The following is a 20,309-nucleotide window of genomic DNA, read 5'->3' as shown; positions in this document are numbered from 1 at the left end:
AAACAACAATCTGCTCAGCACCCTTAAATAGTTCTAAAAAACCATGAAGTCATCAACACTCCCACCCACCCATTCAACCCTCCAGCCACCCACCCATACCCCACCCTATTCTCACAGACATGTCAGATACTCCAGCAGCGCTTCTTACGCAACTTCTTTTCCCAGATACTTACTAAAATCACATGCAGCAGAGACACTTTCATCCAGGTCTTTTACCACAGCTTTCAAGCAGCAGTCAGTTTATCCGAATGCATATCGTATTTACTGATTTATTAACCCCAAAATGTTATAGAGAATAATGTATGTCAAATGTTTGTGGACAGCATTACTTGAATCACACAGAGCTTTTCTAGTCCCTATAGTGCCAAAAAGTGTGAGCTAGATGGGTATAAATCCCTCCAGCATTGAGAAGTGGAACTAACTGTGTTCACTGGAATGATGGAGCTCTGTCTAGTTCTTTTGAGGTGGGGTGTTTTTGCACATTGTTTATTTGAAGAAAGCTGCTTGCTATTTTCAGAGGAAAGAATATATATATAAAATATATATATATACACTTTAATTTTTTTATATACATTATATTTATGTTTTATTGTATTTGCATGGTTCACATGTTTGGTAATAGACTTTTGAAATTGAGCTAAATTGAAAATAGCTCACATATTTGATGAATATTTTGTATAACATAGCTTAGCCATAGCTCTGTCAAATCAATGTCACATGTCAGGGCTATGTATAAAAAATATATGCTGTGCCAAATGATCCAGCAGTTTAAAGCACTGGCACTATGATCGGAAGATCGAATCCAGGTCATGCAGCTTGCCATCAGCTGCCGGAGCCCTGAGAGAGCACAATTGGCTCTCTCTGGATGGGTAGATGGCACTCTTTCCCCTCATCACTCCAAAGGGTGATGTCAATCAGCAAATGGCATGGGTGAGCATATATATCAGAACCGAGTCGCTGCACTTTCCTCCGAGCACACTGAGATGCTACTCTGTAATACTGCATCACACTTGTTGGAAGAGGAACATGCTAGTAGTCACCCTCTTTGTGTTGTGGCATCACTAGTAATGGAGGATATATAACTGACTAGCAACTGATTGGACAATTGACCTAGATAATTTGGGAGAAAACTAGAAAAATATTGATTAAAAGAGTCTGAATTTTAACGCCAAAGGCAAAAAAGTGAGTCCAGTGGTACACAAGCAAACATGTTTATCCATCCAGTCTCTCCTCTGTGCTCCAGCTGTCAGTCACTGTTGTTGCCAGCTGTTACGCTACAGAGTTTTGAAAACACAGCTCTCTAAAACAGGAAGTGACCTAATGCCGCTCATTTCCCATGGTCTGGCGAGACCCCAGTGTGCCGCCCATGTGAGATTTTCACTGCTGCTCGGAGAAAAGATTTTTTCGGAGAAAGCGTTAATTGCGCGCCAGCTTCGCCGTCTCCCAGGCATGACAAATCAAAACAATCAGGTTGCCACAGGCAACAGCACCCCACTACCCTCCACTGCTGCACACCCTTCACCACTACCCTCCACTGCCACCCCTCCTCAGCTGCACACCCTTCCAGGCAACAGTGTCCAGGGGCAACACATGACTCCATAACTCACTGTGCCATCCAGCTTTACAACAGGGCAACGATCTGCAGAATGTGTTGGGTAATACTGTAAAAATACAAAGCCTATCATAATATATGAGCAATTCTGGATAACAACTTCAATAATATTTGTTCGCAAAACAAATGAGAAGGAAGAAAAAATAAAGAATTATTAATTAATAGTAGTCTGTCATATCTTAATGCACACAATAATATTGCAGTATTAGCTGATATTTTTAATGCTATAAATACAATCTATTTTGTGATTAAGGTATTTTAATAAAAGTAATTTAAGAAAAAGTCATTTATAAAGCTTTAAGAATATTTTTTTTTGTATAATTGTTTGTTTGCAGTTTATATGCATGCACTAAATAGACTGCACTTTAGAATTGTTGAAGATTATTTGCTATATTTAATTATTTTAATTTATTTATTTACTATTTATTATTATTAGTATTATTATTACTACATACAAAAATGAAGCCTTACCAAATTGTTTACAAAAAAGTTTTTTTTTTGTCCTGATTCTGCTAAATGTTTCACACTTATATAGCCAATTACAGTAAACAGAACATTAAAGCAAAAACAAAACCCTAAAATATACAAGTCCTGCTTAAATTATTATAAACCTTGCCTAAGATTTATTGAGGCAATTTCTGCCTCTGTGCTCTGTGCTTTAGACGAGGATTATGCCACTCACAATATGCAAATCAGGCAATCAATAATACTGCCCTCGATGACGTCCAACCATCTGTGTCTTACCACTATCAGAAGTACAATGCTGCTTCTGTAGCTCTTGGCCTGCCTTTAAAGGCCCTGTCCCACTGCGATTGCGTCTAAATATCCACTAAAGTACGTCCAAATTTATCAGAAAACACTGCGTCCACTGAGTGAACGCGCTGCGTCCAAAATATAGTCCAAATTACGTCCATATTCCGTCTAAATTGAAGTTGGACGCCGACTTCCAAATTTGTACGTCGACTTCCACCCTTTGGACGTCGACTTCCACCCTTTGGAGGTCGACGTCCACCAGCTGGTCCCTGGGGGGCTCGAGCTGGTTCCTCGGGAGCTGGAACTGCCTCCTCGGAAAATCGCTTGGCGGCGGCCGTCTTAGCGGAACCCTTCCTCTTGGCTGGCATCTTGGAAAGTGTGGAAAAGCGATGGACGCCAGAAAAATATTTTTATGGACGTCGACGTCCACCTGTACGTGCCGTCCAAATATCCACTAAAATACGTCCGTACTGCATCTAAATATCCACTAAATTACGTCCATATTAGTCGCCGTCTATTCCGAAAATTTTGGGAGGTACCAAAACTAGGGCTGAACGATTAATTGCATTTGCGATAATCTCGCGATATTTTAAAACACGATTCTCTAACCGCACTGGCTGCGATTTGACTGGTCACGTGACTTGGGAGCGAGCCAAGCCGAGGACGAGCGGAGCATACCCGAGCAGAAGGCAGGGAGGTGGAGAAGTGAAGTCAACACAGCGCACTTTAGGGCGTTTTCACACCAGCACTATTTGGTCCGGTTAAAACGAACTCTGGTCCGTTTGTAACTTTAGTGCGGTTCGATTGAGCAGGTGTAAAAACAGTAATCGCACTCAGGTGCGGATCAAAAGACCCGGACCGAGACCAGCTAGAGGAGGTGGTCTCGGTCCGGTACCAAACAAACTCTGGAGCTGTTCGCTTGTGGTGAGAACGTGATCCGGTCTCGTTTGGATCCAGCTATTAAATATAAGCCATTTATTTGAGCTAAACTGCTGATAAAGCAAGCACAGTTTAAACTGATATATTAGCCAGATAACGCTAATTACCACAGCTGTGAACAAACACTGTGTCCATGCACGCGCTGCATTCACTGCTCTGTTTATTATGTATAAATCTGCGCTGCATTCACTGCTCACAGCCGCATAACTCTGTTTATTATGTATAAATCTGCGCTGCATGCAGAAACACTGTGTTTGAAAGTGCAGCGTTTCAGCGTTCAGTGTTAAAGCACAGATATTTGCGCTGGAACACAAAATCTTCTCGCTGTATTTACTTTTTTCGTATGTTTATATTTAATGTACTCCCGTGTCAGACAGCTCTGACCAATCAGAGGACACAGGCTGCTCGCGTGGTTTATTGATGCACATTTTGGTGCATTTACATTTATGCCTATGGGAAACCAGACCGAACAGAGCGAGAAAACGCTCCAAGTAAACGAACTCATTAGAAACGAACTACAGGTGTGAACACGCCCTTGTTGCACAATGGCTTCAGACTCGAAGGAACACATCAGTTGTGTAGAATTACTTTGGCTTTAAAAAAGAAGATGCTGCTCAACGTCAGGTACTGTGCTAAACGTGCCTTGCTACTGTTGCTACGACGCGAGGTAACACTACAAACCTTTTTCAGCATTTAAAAAAACACCACAAAGCCTCGTGTGGTATTTGCAAGGCTAAAATGCCAACGACCAGTGCTGCATCTTCAAATACAGAAAATAACGAGTTGGTTAAAGCAGATTCTCTTTTTGTTTTTTTGCACTTTAATTTTTCATGATGTTACTAGCTGGAGAGCAGTAAGTTAAATTTTGTATATCTATTGTTTTTCCTAATTAAAAAAAAAATGGTGAAAAGGAAAAGCTATTTATCTATTTATTTTTCTATAAAAAAAAACAAATGGTGAAAAGGAAAAGCATAGATTTTTTTGCTTTATTGTTATCTGTGCTTTAAGTAAATCTGACATTGATTATTATTAAACAGACTGATTTATTGCTTCTGTTGTTGAAAAATACTTGAGAAGACAAAAAAAATCGCATTTTAAATCGCAATCGCAATTTATAGATAAAAAATTGCAATTAGATTATTTTCCAAAATCGTTCAGCCCTAAAGTCTAAAGTGGACGGCAACGTCTAAACTACGTCCACTTGGACGGTGCCGTCCAAATATCCACTAAACTACGTCCAGATTGCGTCTAAATATCCACTAAATATCCACTAAACTGCGTCCACTGAAATTTGGACGTACTTTAGTAGATATTTAGACGCAATCGCAGTGGGACAGGGCCTTAAACCCATACATCACCCAGTGCCCCTCCTAAACTACTCCCACTATTTTTAGCATTTTAGCAAATATGAGCTGAGTGTGGAATCAGCTAAAATCAGGGGGGCTTAGTTGCCATTTAATGAGTATTTCTGTTGCAGTAGTACATTTCTTAAATTTAATAAAATAATTTTCATGTTCAGTGTTTTTAATGTTTGGTCATGTCATCAAAAATATCACAAAAAATACTCTGTAAAACCCCGAAAATACCCTTCTTAAGTAACAATTTTCGATTTAAAATCTAATCTTGTTTTTTTTTACCTATATATTTTAATATATGAATATTAATCTGTGCTCCATTAATCTCCCTTAGGGAAGGCAGAGAGCACCTAGAAAGGGGAATTTTGTAAGCAGGATGTGGAGTGACAGTTTTGTTGTTCGTTTTTTTTTTTTTTTAACTGTAGCTTTGGTTCAGTATTTATTATTTTTTTTTTGCCTTATATTTTGCTGAGTGACTGAAACGTTCACGAAAGAAAGAAGGCAAATAAACCACGCTGGGGTTTTTATCTGAGGTATGGAAAGGTCCTTAATCAGCCGCTATACTTGATTAAGAGTAAGATAAACAGCACTAGGTATCGCTTTCATTTGGTCTGACTAAGGGTTTAGTGTTAACTTCTTCTTCTTCTACTAAATGAATGATTTAAATGGTTGTCCGGTCAGGCCAGTCAGTCTGTAATGAAGATAACCTCTGAAGTCAGAGTGAGGATATAGTGACCCAATGCTGTACATCTAAATAAACAAACATGTAAACAAGCAGCGTGCTTAATGTGACTGCACAGGAGTGTGTAAACACTGTACCTGGGCTGTCACGTGTGAGTGTGTGTGTGTGTGTGTGTGTGTGTGCATGTTTACCTTGATGAGATTCATCTTGGGAACACTGATGTCATTCCCTGAGGGGCCCTTATTTGTGTCCCTGGACTCCTGTCGATGCCTCTGCCGAATGATATAGTCATATGTACTCAGCCTGTTCCACACTAAGAAGGAGAAAAAGAGAAGACACACACTTTTAGATCTATAAGACTGTGAGAGGCTGTAACCTGAAGACATAACTGACCGGGAAGTGTGTGAACTGTGGTGAACTGAGTATTTTAGACTCTTTAACAACTGGGTTACAAAAAAAATGAACTGAACTACTCTTTTGCCCCCTAGTGGCATATACAGTCAGTGACAGAATACACATTTTCACAGAACACACATTTCCACAGAATACACATTTTCACAATAAACATTTTCACAGCTGAATAAAAAAAAAAAAAAGTGTCACTAAGCCAATCTCATTGGTACGACCCAACAATGGCAGCATTAAAAGACCACTAAGCTTTATTTACCTCCATATTTTACAAAAGCATAATAACAAAAAAAGGCCAAAACCAAATGTTTTGGTACCCTACATGGTCAATATGTGGCAAAACCTCATTTGATAAGTACCACACTTACTTTGCAGCCAGCTAAAAGTAATTTTTAATTCTCGTTTGGGGTATTTTTCTCAGCATCTTAAAGGAGTTTCTGGAGGTGCTGAACAATAGTTGCTGCTGCTTTTCCTTCATGCTGTGAAGCTCCAGCTCATCCCAATTAAATCACCTCAAATCACCATCTCAGTTCATCAGGTTTAGATCAGGAGATTGTGGAGAACTAACACTTTTTTACTGTTTACTACAAAATACCATGTGTCCCCTAATCGTTTTCATGTCTTTGATCATATTATACAATGTAGAAAATGATTAATATATATATATATATATATATATATACTGTATATATATATATATATATATATATATATATATAAAAAACACTGAATGAGAAGGTGTGTCGATACCTTTGACTACTTTTGGTACTGTATGTTAATTTTGTTGATTAATCATTGCAGCTGTAACGCACTACTGTACATTGTTGCTTTGTCTTGTATGTGGTAAGAGCTTTAATGAACACAACTCTGTAAATAAAGCAAGCTATTATGATAATTACTGTTATTATGACTCTGTCTAAAGCTTTTAAAAAGCCCTCAAGCTCTTGAGAACAATCTCCACTTCACTGCTGCGTGCATCACAACAAGACAATTAGCAAAACAGCCAGTCCTGAACATGCAGGGTAAAAATGGAACAGGTGAATCATCACATGCTAAGGTACCTTCAAAAAAAAACCTCACTGCTTATATAATGAGAGAAAGAGAGCATCACTTAGCAAACACTTGTTGACTCAGTAGAACTGCAGCAAATTACAGACAACAGAACATTTGTCTGATTTTTTATTTTATTTTCATTTAGCTTTGATATAGAAATAATGAATAAATAATGAATAAATAAGAATAGACGGAAGGCCTTCAGAAAGAAATAGCAATGTTCTTGCTGTTAATATAACAAAACAAACACCTAAAAATAAAAACACTAAAACAGAGCCAGTCAATCAATCAGGGTCTGTCTGACTGCATCTCAGCACAGCATGGCTTCAGGAAATTAACCGTTCCGGTTTCCATCTGCTGCTGTGTAGCCATAGCAACTGGTGCTGGCACTAAGATAGCAGGTTCAATTCTCAGATGAACTGCATTCACAAGCACACAGCAGACTAATCAATTAACCTATACGTGTGTTTTTTTATTAACCTATTTATGAAACACTCTCAACACTGATGTGTACTGTTGAGGCTACTGAAATCCAAGCTGCTGTATATTAAAATAAAGAAATAAACTGCTTACTGAAAGGGTGAATGTGTCCGATCTGACTAATCTGATGTTCATCCAGTGTCTCAAACCTTTAGTATGGTTTATATAATAGTTAATAGTGCTACCCACTCTATGCCAACTAATTTATAATCCACCACTAACTGTAGCATGTCTACTGTATTCCACATCAGCAGAAAATGCAGGGTCAGATTAAAAAAAAAAAACTGAACTGTGCTTTTTAAAGTAACAACCTATAGAACCCGAATAACTGTAAAACATGGTGGGGGCAGACTCAGGACTTGATTTAGATATGAATCCAAATGAAGGTCCAGTAGGTTGTTAATCCATAAGCATATATTGTGGAGTCAGAAATCCATAGGATTCTATTTTATGGCCTAGTAAGATTAATGTAGTCATTAGAGTGAGGAACTAAATCACAGGTCTATGTACAGGGTAGAGCTGTGCGATATGACGATAAATATCGTGGGGACGATGGAACAGTGTCTACAGAGATTTCATCAATTATTCATGCAAATATATAAAGTAGGCTACAATGAAAGGTATTGGCGTGGTCACTTTGCAAAAACTCTGTTTATATAAGTGATAATAAAGTAATCTTCGCAAAAAAAGCTTCATAATGCAACATGACACTGCTTTACGTTACTTGACGGACTTGTGCGGACACGGCGGTTTGCGACATGCTTTACGTTATTAAACTCATGAGAGCTGAACAATGGAGATGCATTGTTCTTTTGAAAAACTTTGCTACTGCATCTACCTCATCTGTTTTCATTTGATACATATATATTGCTGCACTAACAGGTAGTAATTTGCATTTGTGAAAGTTTGGTTTAATGTCACTTTGAAATAAAAAAAATGAGGGAAAAAAAAAAGTAAGCAATGATATTATTTTCTCATATTTTGTCATATCGAAGAATAACTGAAAACATACTTAAATGTGGTATATCATGATATATATATCGTTATCGTGATAACGATATATATATATATATATCATGAAAAATTCCATATCGCGATATATAATGTTTCCCATATCGCCCAGCACTAGTACATGGTGTCAAGTTTACTGCCTTTATTAGCATTGAGGGGACTATTAAAAACTCTGATATTTAATAAAAAAAAAAGATCAGATATTTAATAAAAATAAAAAAGCAGATTCTGACAAACCTAGCCTGCAATAGCACACATTCACACTGTGTGATATACTGATATTGTTAGCTGTCTATTTCTTCTTGTTAGGTTGACTAGCTTTAGAATGATTATCTACTTTTAGATGCTTATCTTAAGTAAAGACAAAAAATCCTGTACAGGCACCATTACAGAATACAAATATGGTCAGATATGGTTTCGATTTTAATATAGAGGAACACCAAAAAGTGCTATCTAAATCAATAAAGTTTAGGATCATATTCATATACAGCAGAATAAGGCTGATTGAATGGGAAAGCATGCACTCAAAAGGTGTTTTGGCTATACACTTAAATGCGAATCATTTTACTCAAAATTACAGAACTTATTATAGAAGAGCACTCACTGAGGTAAATGTGGAAGCAGAGCAAATGACCAAGCAGCAGACTGGAGAGGAGCCCCAGAGCAATGGTTACTCCAGCCAGGGCAGGAATGGCTGGACCTGCAGTAGACACTGGAGCCACCGGCAGGAACACAAACCACACCACAGATTCATTCTTCACTAAACACAAGAAAAAAAAAAAAAAAAAAGGAACGAGACGTGTAAGACAAACCAACGCTATGAAAATGATGGAAATGGCCACCAACAGCACAAAATCCCCCCAATAGAGACCTCCCTTTCACTTCTGTAAAACCAAGTGTCTACATTTCTGATTTCTTTTTTCCATTTTATATTTAGTGGTAGAGACTAGAGGTCTGCACTCCCGCGGGACTCGTGGGACCTGTCAGAATATGTTGCGGCGCGATACAGAACTGAATTGTTATTGGCGGAAGCGGGAGTTTAATCAATCCGATGCGGGAGCGAACCCACATTAACATGTAGTCCTGCTCCTGCAAATTAATAAATAGTTAAGAAAATTATAATAATCACGCTATGATTCTCATGCAAGCAACAAAAAACCCTCAAGAAAAATCTCTTGGAGGATGGACCGGCACGCACGCACGCACGCACACCAATGGGAGATTTTCAGCATCTCCAGCTGACACGTGCCCCCCCCCAAAGTTCTCATCAGAGAAATTCCGCCAGAAGTGGATTGGAAGCACTATATGTGATTCATTCGATTCCCATAAGGACTGCGGGATGGGAGCGGCAGAAATGTGTATGTGGCAGGCGGGCGCGGGATTAAAAGAAGCGATTTTTGGCAGACCTCTAGTATAAACCACACTTTCACTACTGTAAAATAAAGTGTCTACAATTTATTTTTATTTTTTTGTTCATGTTTAGTGCAATTTTACAAACCTTATTTACAGAATGTAGGCATGCATGGTTAAAGATAAAGATAAAACTAGATCATTTTAAAAATGTACTATTTGCTTTTACAGGTCTGTTCCAACCATTTAACCATTCTTAATTAAAGGTTTTACGTTCCATATAACTATTCTTGACCTGATTTCCTAAAGTTATGAAATTGTGTTTTTTTATTTGTGTTATATTAGGATTTAAACCTTAAAATATTTACAGTCATGTGCCCACAGCAAGAAAAAAACATGAAAGAGTTGCTCACTGAATTTATCTGATTTAATGTTGTTTTTGTTGGTACATTTAATTATGTCTAGCTAAAATATCCTACTCTGCTTATAGCATTAAAATCTCAGACCAGCTATAAAGCATGGTGGAGGTAGTGTGATGGATTAGGAATGCTTGCTTTGCAATAAAAGGTCAGGAAATCTGAGCTGAAGAGGAAGCGTGTCATCTGTTCACACACTGTATGCTCCAATGTAAAACCTTCTAAAACATTTTCTTACCTTGCTGAAAGTGTTTGTCTGATCGAAGTTTCGATGGATCCAAAAAGAACTCAACAAAAATGTAACTGGCGATGATCACAACTAAAAATACGCCCACAAGAGCTGATATGACACTGTTTAGAAAAAGCCTGCAATGGAAAATGACAGAAAAGATAGTTAATAACAGATCATTACAGAGAAAAACATAAAATTTTAGCAAAATAGCTTAATATAACAATATTAATAATCTGCTAAAGCAGCTGCATTACTGCACAGGTATATGCTACCCACATGATAACAGCCAAAGTAAACTAAAAACTAAAATTACTTATATTTAAGACCAGATTGACTAAAATTGTAAATATTTCTTAGTTATGCTGAATTATAGGTCACCCAAAATAAGCAACCATGACTCATTTAAAGCTTTTTAGAAAAGTTGATATCACAGCTTAATCACATTAACTGACTCTTCAAACTAAGTAAATACAGTTATTGAGGTTTCATTAGTCAAAATTACAATATTTTATCATATCGTGAGAAAGTTATATAAATCATACTGACAATATCGTTTTTTTTAAGGCATAAACGAGTATTATCAGCACTTTAAGAACACTGATCAACTCTGCATTTAATATCAAAGAGCATAATTAGTGCAGTGTATTTTAAATAAAATTAATATACTCAGTAAGTGCAATCAGGAGATTATTGGAAAAAAAATACTTTTACTATTGATGTATTTTGACTGTGATGAGTATATATGCATCATAAAAAAAAATCAAATTCTGTAATGGGAAAATCTATTTAAATATCATGATACAATATTTTTCTTACCATATCGCCCAGCCACAGGGTTTTGTCCATATATTGTATGATCAGTCAGTAATGTAATTACTTTAGTAATACCTGTTGCTCAATGTTAAAATAACCCTAATTTTGGCTCTGCACAAGAAAAATGCGTTTCCCAATAACATATTATTTTGTGCTGAACTGCAGAGAACACAAGGCAAGCCAACAGGGTGTGATGGAAAACCATCTGTTCTGACCTACTTTAAGAATCAGAACATACTGCATGTTCTTTAGTCACTTCTGATTTATTCAGAATAAAAGTCCTCTTAGGAGTAAAGCAGTCTCACCAGTAGTTTCTACTGCCCACACAGTTATTCAGCCATCGACAGTGATGATCAAAACTGGCCACACACTTATTACAGGCACTGCAGTGTTTGGACTTAGGCCCACTGGAGAGAAGAAAAAAAACACACAGAAATAAACACACACACACATACAGAACGCAGAGAAGCAGTATATTTAGCACCATTATTATTGCTAATTTGAAGCAGAGAGGAACTTAAGAGACAATTAGGGAAGTGAAGTGAAGCATGCTGACTTCCCTTCTCCTAACATATACTGATGCATCCCTTTTTTTCAGTCAGGAAGCGTTTGATTGCTGTAATAGCCAATAAAGTCTTTTCTATTAATTATTAAGAAGGGTATGAATAATTTTGGACATGACACTTTTTGTTCAAATGTGAATAAAAGTTGAGAAATATTTTTTTCCACAATGATGCCTCTTGTATATCATCGTAATATCTCCTGGGAGATGCCTGTGTCGTTTCCAGTCAAAAATTAAATTGCTGGTTGAGTAAAAGTAACTTTAAGTCAAAATTTGCCAGGGGTATGAATACTTTTGGGCTCCACTGTATATATATATATATATATATATGTATATTGTTAGAATAATATATATATATATATATATATATATATATATATATATATACACACTCACTGGAATGCAGATCCGTGATGTTGACATTTCTATCATTTTTATGACACTCATGTTTTTCCTCATAATTATGAAATGTTTCTCATAATTAAATGATCACCCCATTACAAAATACTCTTTCATAGTTATTAGATTATTGTATGGTGTAAAAACGTCATTTTTATAACAATATTTAATAATTACAAGATACTTTCACATAAATGTGAGACGCTCCTTTCATAATTAGATGCATATATAATACATCAGTTTTATTACATGAAATAATAGTTTTTAATTATTTCAGAATTATGACATAGGATCTTAAAGATATGCTGACATTTTTTTGTGTATGTTTATTTTTTGTGATAAATGGAAAAAATAATCTTTTTACAATGACTTCCACTAAAAGTTTGTAAAATGTGTTTTTTCTCCTAAAACTTGCCATTGCAAAAGTAATCATCTTTCAACTCTGCTGCTATAAAAATGTGTATTGGCAGAACTAGACATGTGTATGGAAAACTTCTACTTCAAGCAGGCAAAAAAAACTCATTCTATGCAAAAGATTACTGGCATATTGTAAAAACACATCTGGCATGAAATTAAAATTAAATTTTTAAAGAAGTACATTACAAGCAAATTTTGTAAAATTTGCTATAAAGCGAAACATGACACTACATCAACAGTCTAAAATAACCTGATAACCACGACTTCTGTCTCATTTAACTCATTCAGGGTGCGGTCACACTACTGAACTCTGGTACAGTTCATTCGCAGTGTAAAATTATTACAGGAAGTTATAACAGGGTTTCATCCCCTACAAAACAATAGAAAAAACAAGAGAACAGGTACCAAAATCTAACTTCCCTTTGCATGCCCGCATATAATACAGCAGTAGAGGCACACATACAGTATATATACACAAAACATGATTTGAAAAGTGTCTGTTCTGTGTGTGGTCCTAGATTGGCTAGAAGGAAAGGGCTCGGAGAAAAGCACAGCGACTCGGCTCTGATACATCAGCTCACAGATGCCTTTGCTGAGCAACATCACCCTAGGAGTGATGTGAGGAGAGAGTACCATCTACCCACCCAGAGAGAGCAAGGCCAATTGTGCTCTCTCTGGGCTCCGGTAGCTGATGGCAAGCTACATGACTGGTATTTGAACAGCGATCGCCCGATCATAGTGGCAGCGCTTAGCCAGCTGGACGCAAGAGTGGCATCTCTCGCCACTGAGATGAAAAGGATGCGTTGAGGCCAAGAACTCAAGAGCTAGTTGTCACACTACTTAACGCCCTCTTTCAGTGCTTTAACTTCAGGCTTATCATATAATAAGGACACTTACACGTCCACCTCACAGAGGTAGCAGTGGCAGTTCTCAATGACGTGAGCATGCTTGCTTCGGTCAAACACAGGAACCGGGCCCTTGTAGCTCTTCGCTCTGACGTTATAGTCGGCAGGATCGATGGAGACTGCGGTCAGGTGCACAAACAGGTGGCAGACAAAAGTAATGCCAGTACACTGAACACTGGGTTAAAGATCAGTAACTGTAGGAGCTGTATAGACTGCTGGTAGTCAGGATAATATACTGTATGTATAGAACTGAACCCCTTCAAGGCATGCATTTCCCTGTGAAAAGGAAGTATACTTAGGAGTATTAAAAGTATGTTCAAATTATGTAAAGAATACCAATAGTGTGTTTTCAATTTAATATACTTTATTTAAAAAAAAAGTACACATTAAATATACTTTCTCTGTATATCCATAAAATGTATTTTAAGCATAATTTAAATTATATTAATTAATAATATATTGTGTTGCTGGAAAAACAAATTATATATGTATGTATATATGTTTTTTTTTCCAGTAGCATTAAGGTGTACACAATATGTGCATGTGTATTAAAAATGTGTTGAAAAAACACATACTTAAATCTACTTAAGTTTGCAGAAGTTATACAAAGAAATAACACTCAAAAGCACACCCTAATTCTTTTATGTTGTGTTTAAATATACCTTAATTATAACTGAAGTATACTTAAGTTGCTCCAAACCGGTATATTTATATAAGTACATATTTTAATTTTAAGAAGTATGTACTTTTCCGTGTTAAGTATGCTTTAAAAATATATACGTAATACACTTTTTTTTCTTTTTTTTTTAAAGGGTTAATTCAAGTCTAGTTGATTTAAAATGTTTCTCAAACACATCACATCTTAAACTTCTCCACAAAGGATACAATGTAGCCTGCAGGGATCCAATGGGAAGGCAGCAAAGGCACAAACACTCCAAAGCCTGTAACTGCAAAGTACAGATACAGGAGCCAGGCCAGCAGCTGGAAAGGGTGCGGAGGCCAGCTCCAACCGTTTGTTCGAGAGCACAGTGGTAGGTCGCCTCGCCTGGGCTGCCCGTCGCTGACCGGAGCCGTGCGGTTTGGATTCCTACCGCAGATGTCCATGGGAGAGCAATGCAGATCCTCTCCTGCCACTAAAGAAGAATGAGAGAGCAACAGAGAGAATTTCCTTTCAGATTACTCAGCTTGTTTTGTATATATTATGAATAATTGATCAGAGCTGCCATATTACCATAGCTGATGTGTGTGTGTGTGTGTGTGTGTGTGTGTGTGTGTGTGTGTGTGTGTGTGTGTGTGTGTGTGTGTGTGTGTATATATATATATATATATATATATATATATATATATATATATATATATATATATATATATGACTGATTACACACATACAGCCATAGATCACTGAACACGGTGTCAAAATATCTTCATGAATTTTTACATTGACTTCCCCTAAACGTTTTCTCTCTACTGTAAAGTTGCTGTTTTGGAGATACATGGTATTCAAACAACTACCAACTCTTTTAAAATCTTTAAAACGAAAAGTGCAGCTAGTCAATGTTTTTAGATACCAACAAGAATCCAGGAAATTGCTCAGTAACACAAAACAATTAATCGCAACACAATAAAATATTGTTATACTGCCTGGCTCCTTACCGAAGACACGCATCCTAACTTTTGTTAGACAGACTTCTGTCCTGAAAGCAAGGTGGTGGATGGAAATTCTGCTAGGAGTCAATTACTGTCTTCCAAATCGGACTGAAGACTAATATTTTCTATAGTACCTCAAACTGAACATATATGGCATCTATTAAAGGCTCTTCGCACTGATTTATGTTAACCATGACCAGAAGAGGCGTTGACATTTCTGGCCACAGAGGCATCTGAGATTGACCAAAACATAATGTAAGTGCTGGGAGAAAAAATACAAACTTTACAAAAGATTTATTCAGGTCTTTAGATAATAATATGAATTAGAACGTTACTCAAATAGGGCTATTCACTGTATATCGATCAATGAAAGAGTTCTGTCATACATTAGCTAGTAGATACTAAATTATGTAACATAGAAGCATGCTCTAATATATAGTGCTTATTTTTTTCCCCATATTTTTTTAAATATACAGTAGGGTAGCACGGTTTGCCCAGGTAGCACAACCGGTCAGAATACAGGATTACGCATTTTACAGAGTCCCCACTGAATTTAAGGTGTGTACAAACTTTTGAAAGCTATAAAAGTATACAGTTCTTGAAAATAAAATAAGAGATCACTTAATGATGATGTTTTTCCTTGATTTTCACCTAATTGAAAACCTCTGGAACATAATCAAGAGGAAAATAGATGATCACAAGCCATCAAACCAAGCTGAATTGCGTGCCTTCTTGCACCAGGAGTAAAGGCATAAAGTTATCCAAAAGCAGTGTGTAAGACTGGTGGAGGAGAACATGCCAAGATGCATAACAACTGTGATTAAAAAACAGGGTTATTCCACCCAATATTGATTTCTGAACTCTTAAAACTTTAGGAATATGAACGTGCTTTATTTTATTCGCATTATTTGAGGTCTGAAAGATCTGCGTCTTTTTTGTTATTTCAGACATTTCTCATTATTAAGTAAACCGCTCGTTATTTTGAGATGCTCTCATTTTCATGAGATACTGTAGTTTATAGAATAAAACAACAATGTCCATTTTACTAAACATATACCTATACATGGCAAAATAAAAGAAACTGAAGTGTAGGGGTGTGCTGTATCGTATCATACACGATAATATAGTCCAAAAAATGTTATATCGTGAGCGATGTTATACCCTAAAATATCGTGCCATATCACCCATCCCATTTCCCATTATATCTACTACGGACAGATTATATCTGTTCAGTATCTTTTTACTTTAATCCTGGAAATATAAAGATATTTGGAGTGCATTATTATTAGTATCACGTAGGGGTGGGCGATATGGCTCTAAAATAATATCACGATATTTCAGGGTATTTTTGCGATAACGATATACTTGGCGAAATAGGAAAATTAAAATAATTCATTCATTTCAGGAATATAGTATAATAGTATAACAGTATAATAATAATGTGGCAAAATAAATAATATAGCATAAAATAATTTAATGCAGCAAATAATATTGCAGAATATTTAGTGCATGCATATAAACTGCAAACTAAAACAATTATACAATAAATACACCAATAAATACACCAGCTTCACAGTAAATAATATACTACTTTTAAGACAGAACAACCCTATCATCACGATATGGATTTTAATATCATGATATTTCTGTCACAATATACAAATCTGATTAAATTATTCTATTTGTAAATATATCACTTAGGGATGTGCAGTAGAGGTGTGCCAAAAAATCGATTCACATAAGAATCTTGATTCTCATTTACTACGATTCAGAATCGATTTAAAATGTCCCAAAATCGATTCTGAGGGGCGGGTTTTAGACTGATTTTGGGCTGGGTATTTTTGTTGGACCTGGCAACCCTGGGGATAGCGCTTGTCCCTTTGGAGATCTTCCAGACACACACAGAGCGTAGGTGTTTGAGAATCACCGGTAAGATGGCAGAACAAGCACTATATTACCTTAGATTAACGTGTAGTTTCAATGTTTTATGGCAGAATGCTTCATAACAAGCATAAAAAAGATCGCTAGTAGTTAGTTTCAGTAACTGTTAGCTAGCTAACTAGCTAACTTTCCAGTTCCACCTTAAATAACGCTACAGGTGGCAGCGGGCTGCAGCATTTAAGGCGGAACGGAAAAATAACAATAAGCTAATCAGAGCTAATTTCAGCTCCTCATCACAGAGGAATTAAGGAATGGACAATATGAATTAATTTCTCCACCTCCTGCCCCCTTTCTGAAGAAATACAACCACCTTAAATTAACTAGTTAATCAGCAGCTGCTCCTGAACTTTAGCGCTCCACTGCTATCATCACATCAGCCCAGCAGCGTCACCTACACACCACCGCTAGTAGCCTGGTAATAAAGCAGTGTTATTTATTTATGTATTTATTGTTCATTAACGTCATTGTGATATCCCAGTGATTCCTCTGTCACTGAGGACCCACATTCCTGCACATTTTATTGTTTTTGTAACACATTACTTGCTCCAGGACCAGTGTATATTATGGAGGGTTTTTTTTCAATACGATTCATAAGCCAGAAGCAGAAATATTTATAATTCAAATCGTTTTGAATCAAAAATCGATTTTGAATCGAATCGTGGCCCCCAAAATCGGAATCGAATCGAATCGTGAGATAGTAATCGATTCCCACCCCTAATGTGCAGTATTATATTGTATGTAATATATATTTTTTTCTTGCAGTGTATAGCGTATTTTTTTAGTTATTTTTTTAAGTGTTTTGTCATATCGACAAGAGTATCGTTATCGCAAAAATACCATAAAATATTGTGATATTATTTTAGGGCCATATCGCCCACCCCTACTGGAGGTACATAACTAGATACATCTTGTTTATATATATATATATATATATATATATATACACAAATTACTAATATAATATATAATTATTACGAATATATATATATATATATATATATATATATATATATATATATATATATATATATATATATATATTCGTAATAATTATATATTATATTAGTAATGTGTATATATATATATATATATATATATATATATATATATATATACACATTACCAATATAATATATAATTATAACGAATATATATATATATATATATATATATATATATATATATATATATATATACATATATATATACATATATATATATATATATATATATATAAAATATGTATATATATATATAAAAACTTACCTATTCAGTTAAGTTAATGTCTGGGTAATGCTGTCCATCCGAGCGACCTGAAGCCAGTCCACCACGCCTCGGTCCACCGCATCTTCTCCACCCAGCGAGCGCCTCTCTCCAGTCATTAACCCCGGCCAGAGCACCTACAGCGCCGCGGTCCGCATAGCTCAGCCGCCGCTTCCCCTTCCTCCTTTAATTTAACTAAAAACTAGAAACTGTAGGTTAAGCTAACGTTATTAAGCTGCTGGACAGCTTTTCTCCACTGTCAAGCATTACTCTGACTGTCAGCTACGTGGCATTAACACCTGACACTCTGACACAGCAGCTGATTCTGACAGAAAACGAGCTAACCTAAAGCTAGCGGCAGATTTTAAATTAACTACATGGCTGTAGTTTACTGGTAGTTGCCAGGCACTTAGCTAGCCACTTAGCCAGGCAGTTTAAAAAGCTAACCTAGCGTTAGCTACCTTAGCGCTAATAATCTCCACAACAACACAAGCAGCGGCTTATTTAGCTTAGTTAACGTAACGTTAACTAACTACGTTACATTATAACTAGCCAAATATTTCAAAAACAAAATACAAAAACTATTAAAAGCTGATTCTCATATCTAACGTTACAGAAGTGTACAGAAACATAACCTAGCTAGCTTAGCTAGCGAACCAACTATACATGTTTACGGTATATTTGACAGCTAAGCGAATTAGCTAAGATAAGCTAATCAGCTAACTAGCCTTCTTAGCTAACCTCGGTCCTAGGTTACAAGCCCCAGCACTAAAGCCCGTTATAACTAACGTTAAATATAAAGCACCGTAAAACACGCCCAGCACAGCCGCCCTCTGCTTACTAACCCAGCTAATCACATAACTTACATACACACAAACCACACCGAATACCCGCCGAACCTGTAGATATTTAAGTTACCGATACTACTCCACTAAAAAAAATCACAATTTCTGATGTAGTTAACGTTAGTTACCCAGCTACCGTCTAGCGCGCCGGACCCGCATTTCATTATTGGCATGAATGAGGGCTGACCGCCGTACACACATCCGGGTAACTCACGGCGGCGTCTCTCATTTTCAAAATAAAAGCAGGAAAAGAAAAATTATGATTTTCTTTAAATATAACAAATTAAAAACTTCTGGGATATAATAAAGAGGAATATGGATGATCACAAGCCATCAAACCAAGCTGAACTGCTTAAAATGTTTGCACCAGGAGTAAAGGCATAAAGTTATCCAAAAGCAGTGTGTAAGACTGGTGGAGAAGAAGAGAACATGCCAGGATGCATGAAAACTGTGATTAAAAACCAGGGTAATTCCACCAAATATTGATTTCTGAACTCTTAAAACTTTATGAATATGAACTTGTTTTATTTGCATTATTTGAGGTCTGAATGCTCTGCATCTTTTTTGTTATTTCAGCCATTCCCATTATTAAGTAAACTACTTGTTATTTTAAGATTTTCATGAGATCTTGAGATGCTATCTCATAATTTTAAGATACTATTTGATATACTAAGTTTTACATTTGACATACTAATTCATTTTTTTAAGATACTAAGTGATGAGTGATAGTATTTTTTTTGAGCTAATGAGCATTATTTTAAGGTACCATCCGATTATTTTTATTTTGAGCTAGAGGTTATCTGAAGATGATTTTTTTTTTGAAGATTTTTTTTTTTTGCTTAGAAAATATTTGCTGGATTTTCAAGTGTCGTATTTCAGAGTAGAAATGGGCATTCAAATAATAATTATTAATATTGATATTATTATTTGTGGGAAGCACCTTTTACTTAAAAGCATTGTGAGTGTAGAAGAGCTCAGCCCAGCTATTCAAACCTCTAAATGAACGTTGATTCAGTGTTAGAGTTTCACCACTAACCGATGACTATAAGGCAATGTTAAGAAGGGTTGTTTTAAGTTTGTTGTCAATCAGAAATTTGCTTTATTTGATGTGCCAAAGCAGAGAAATCCTGCATACTGTACAGCTCTCTACTACAATACTTATCGTTACATAGTGCATTACTTAAGTCAGACCAGCAGATGGAAGCAGGGTAATGTTTTTACATTCA

At 36.2% G+C, this 20,309-nt stretch overlaps 1 protein-coding gene across 1 annotated transcript in view; it reads right to left on the bottom strand.

Moving 5' to 3' along the window:
* zdhhc1 (zinc finger DHHC-type containing 1) overlaps positions 1-19,275 on the bottom strand; it is a 31,772-nt gene extending 12,497 nt beyond the window's left edge. Inside the window, exons 1-7 of the mRNA XM_049471173.1 lie at positions 18,242-19,275; positions 14,273-14,520; positions 13,380-13,555; positions 11,410-11,511; positions 10,298-10,425; positions 8,898-9,053; positions 5,533-5,654 (exon numbers count right to left, since the gene is read on the bottom strand). Of these exons, the coding sequence (XP_049327130.1) occupies positions 5,533-5,654; positions 8,898-9,053; positions 10,298-10,425; positions 11,410-11,511; positions 13,380-13,555; positions 14,273-14,491 (903 nt within the window). The 5' untranslated portion in view covers positions 14,492-14,520; positions 18,242-19,275. The remainder of the gene's footprint in view (positions 1-5,532; positions 5,655-8,897; positions 9,054-10,297; positions 10,426-11,409; positions 11,512-13,379; positions 13,556-14,272; positions 14,521-18,241) is intronic.
* Between the last annotated feature and the right edge of the window lie 1,034 nt (positions 19,276-20,309).

This window comes from Astyanax mexicanus, chromosome 23 (genome assembly GCF_023375975.1).
Source record: "Astyanax mexicanus isolate ESR-SI-001 chromosome 23, AstMex3_surface, whole genome shotgun sequence".
Taxonomy (NCBI): domain Eukaryota; kingdom Metazoa; phylum Chordata; class Actinopteri; order Characiformes; family Acestrorhamphidae; genus Astyanax; species Astyanax mexicanus.
Note: the sequence above shows the minus strand (reverse complement) of the source record. Positions and strands in the feature narration are given on the sequence as shown.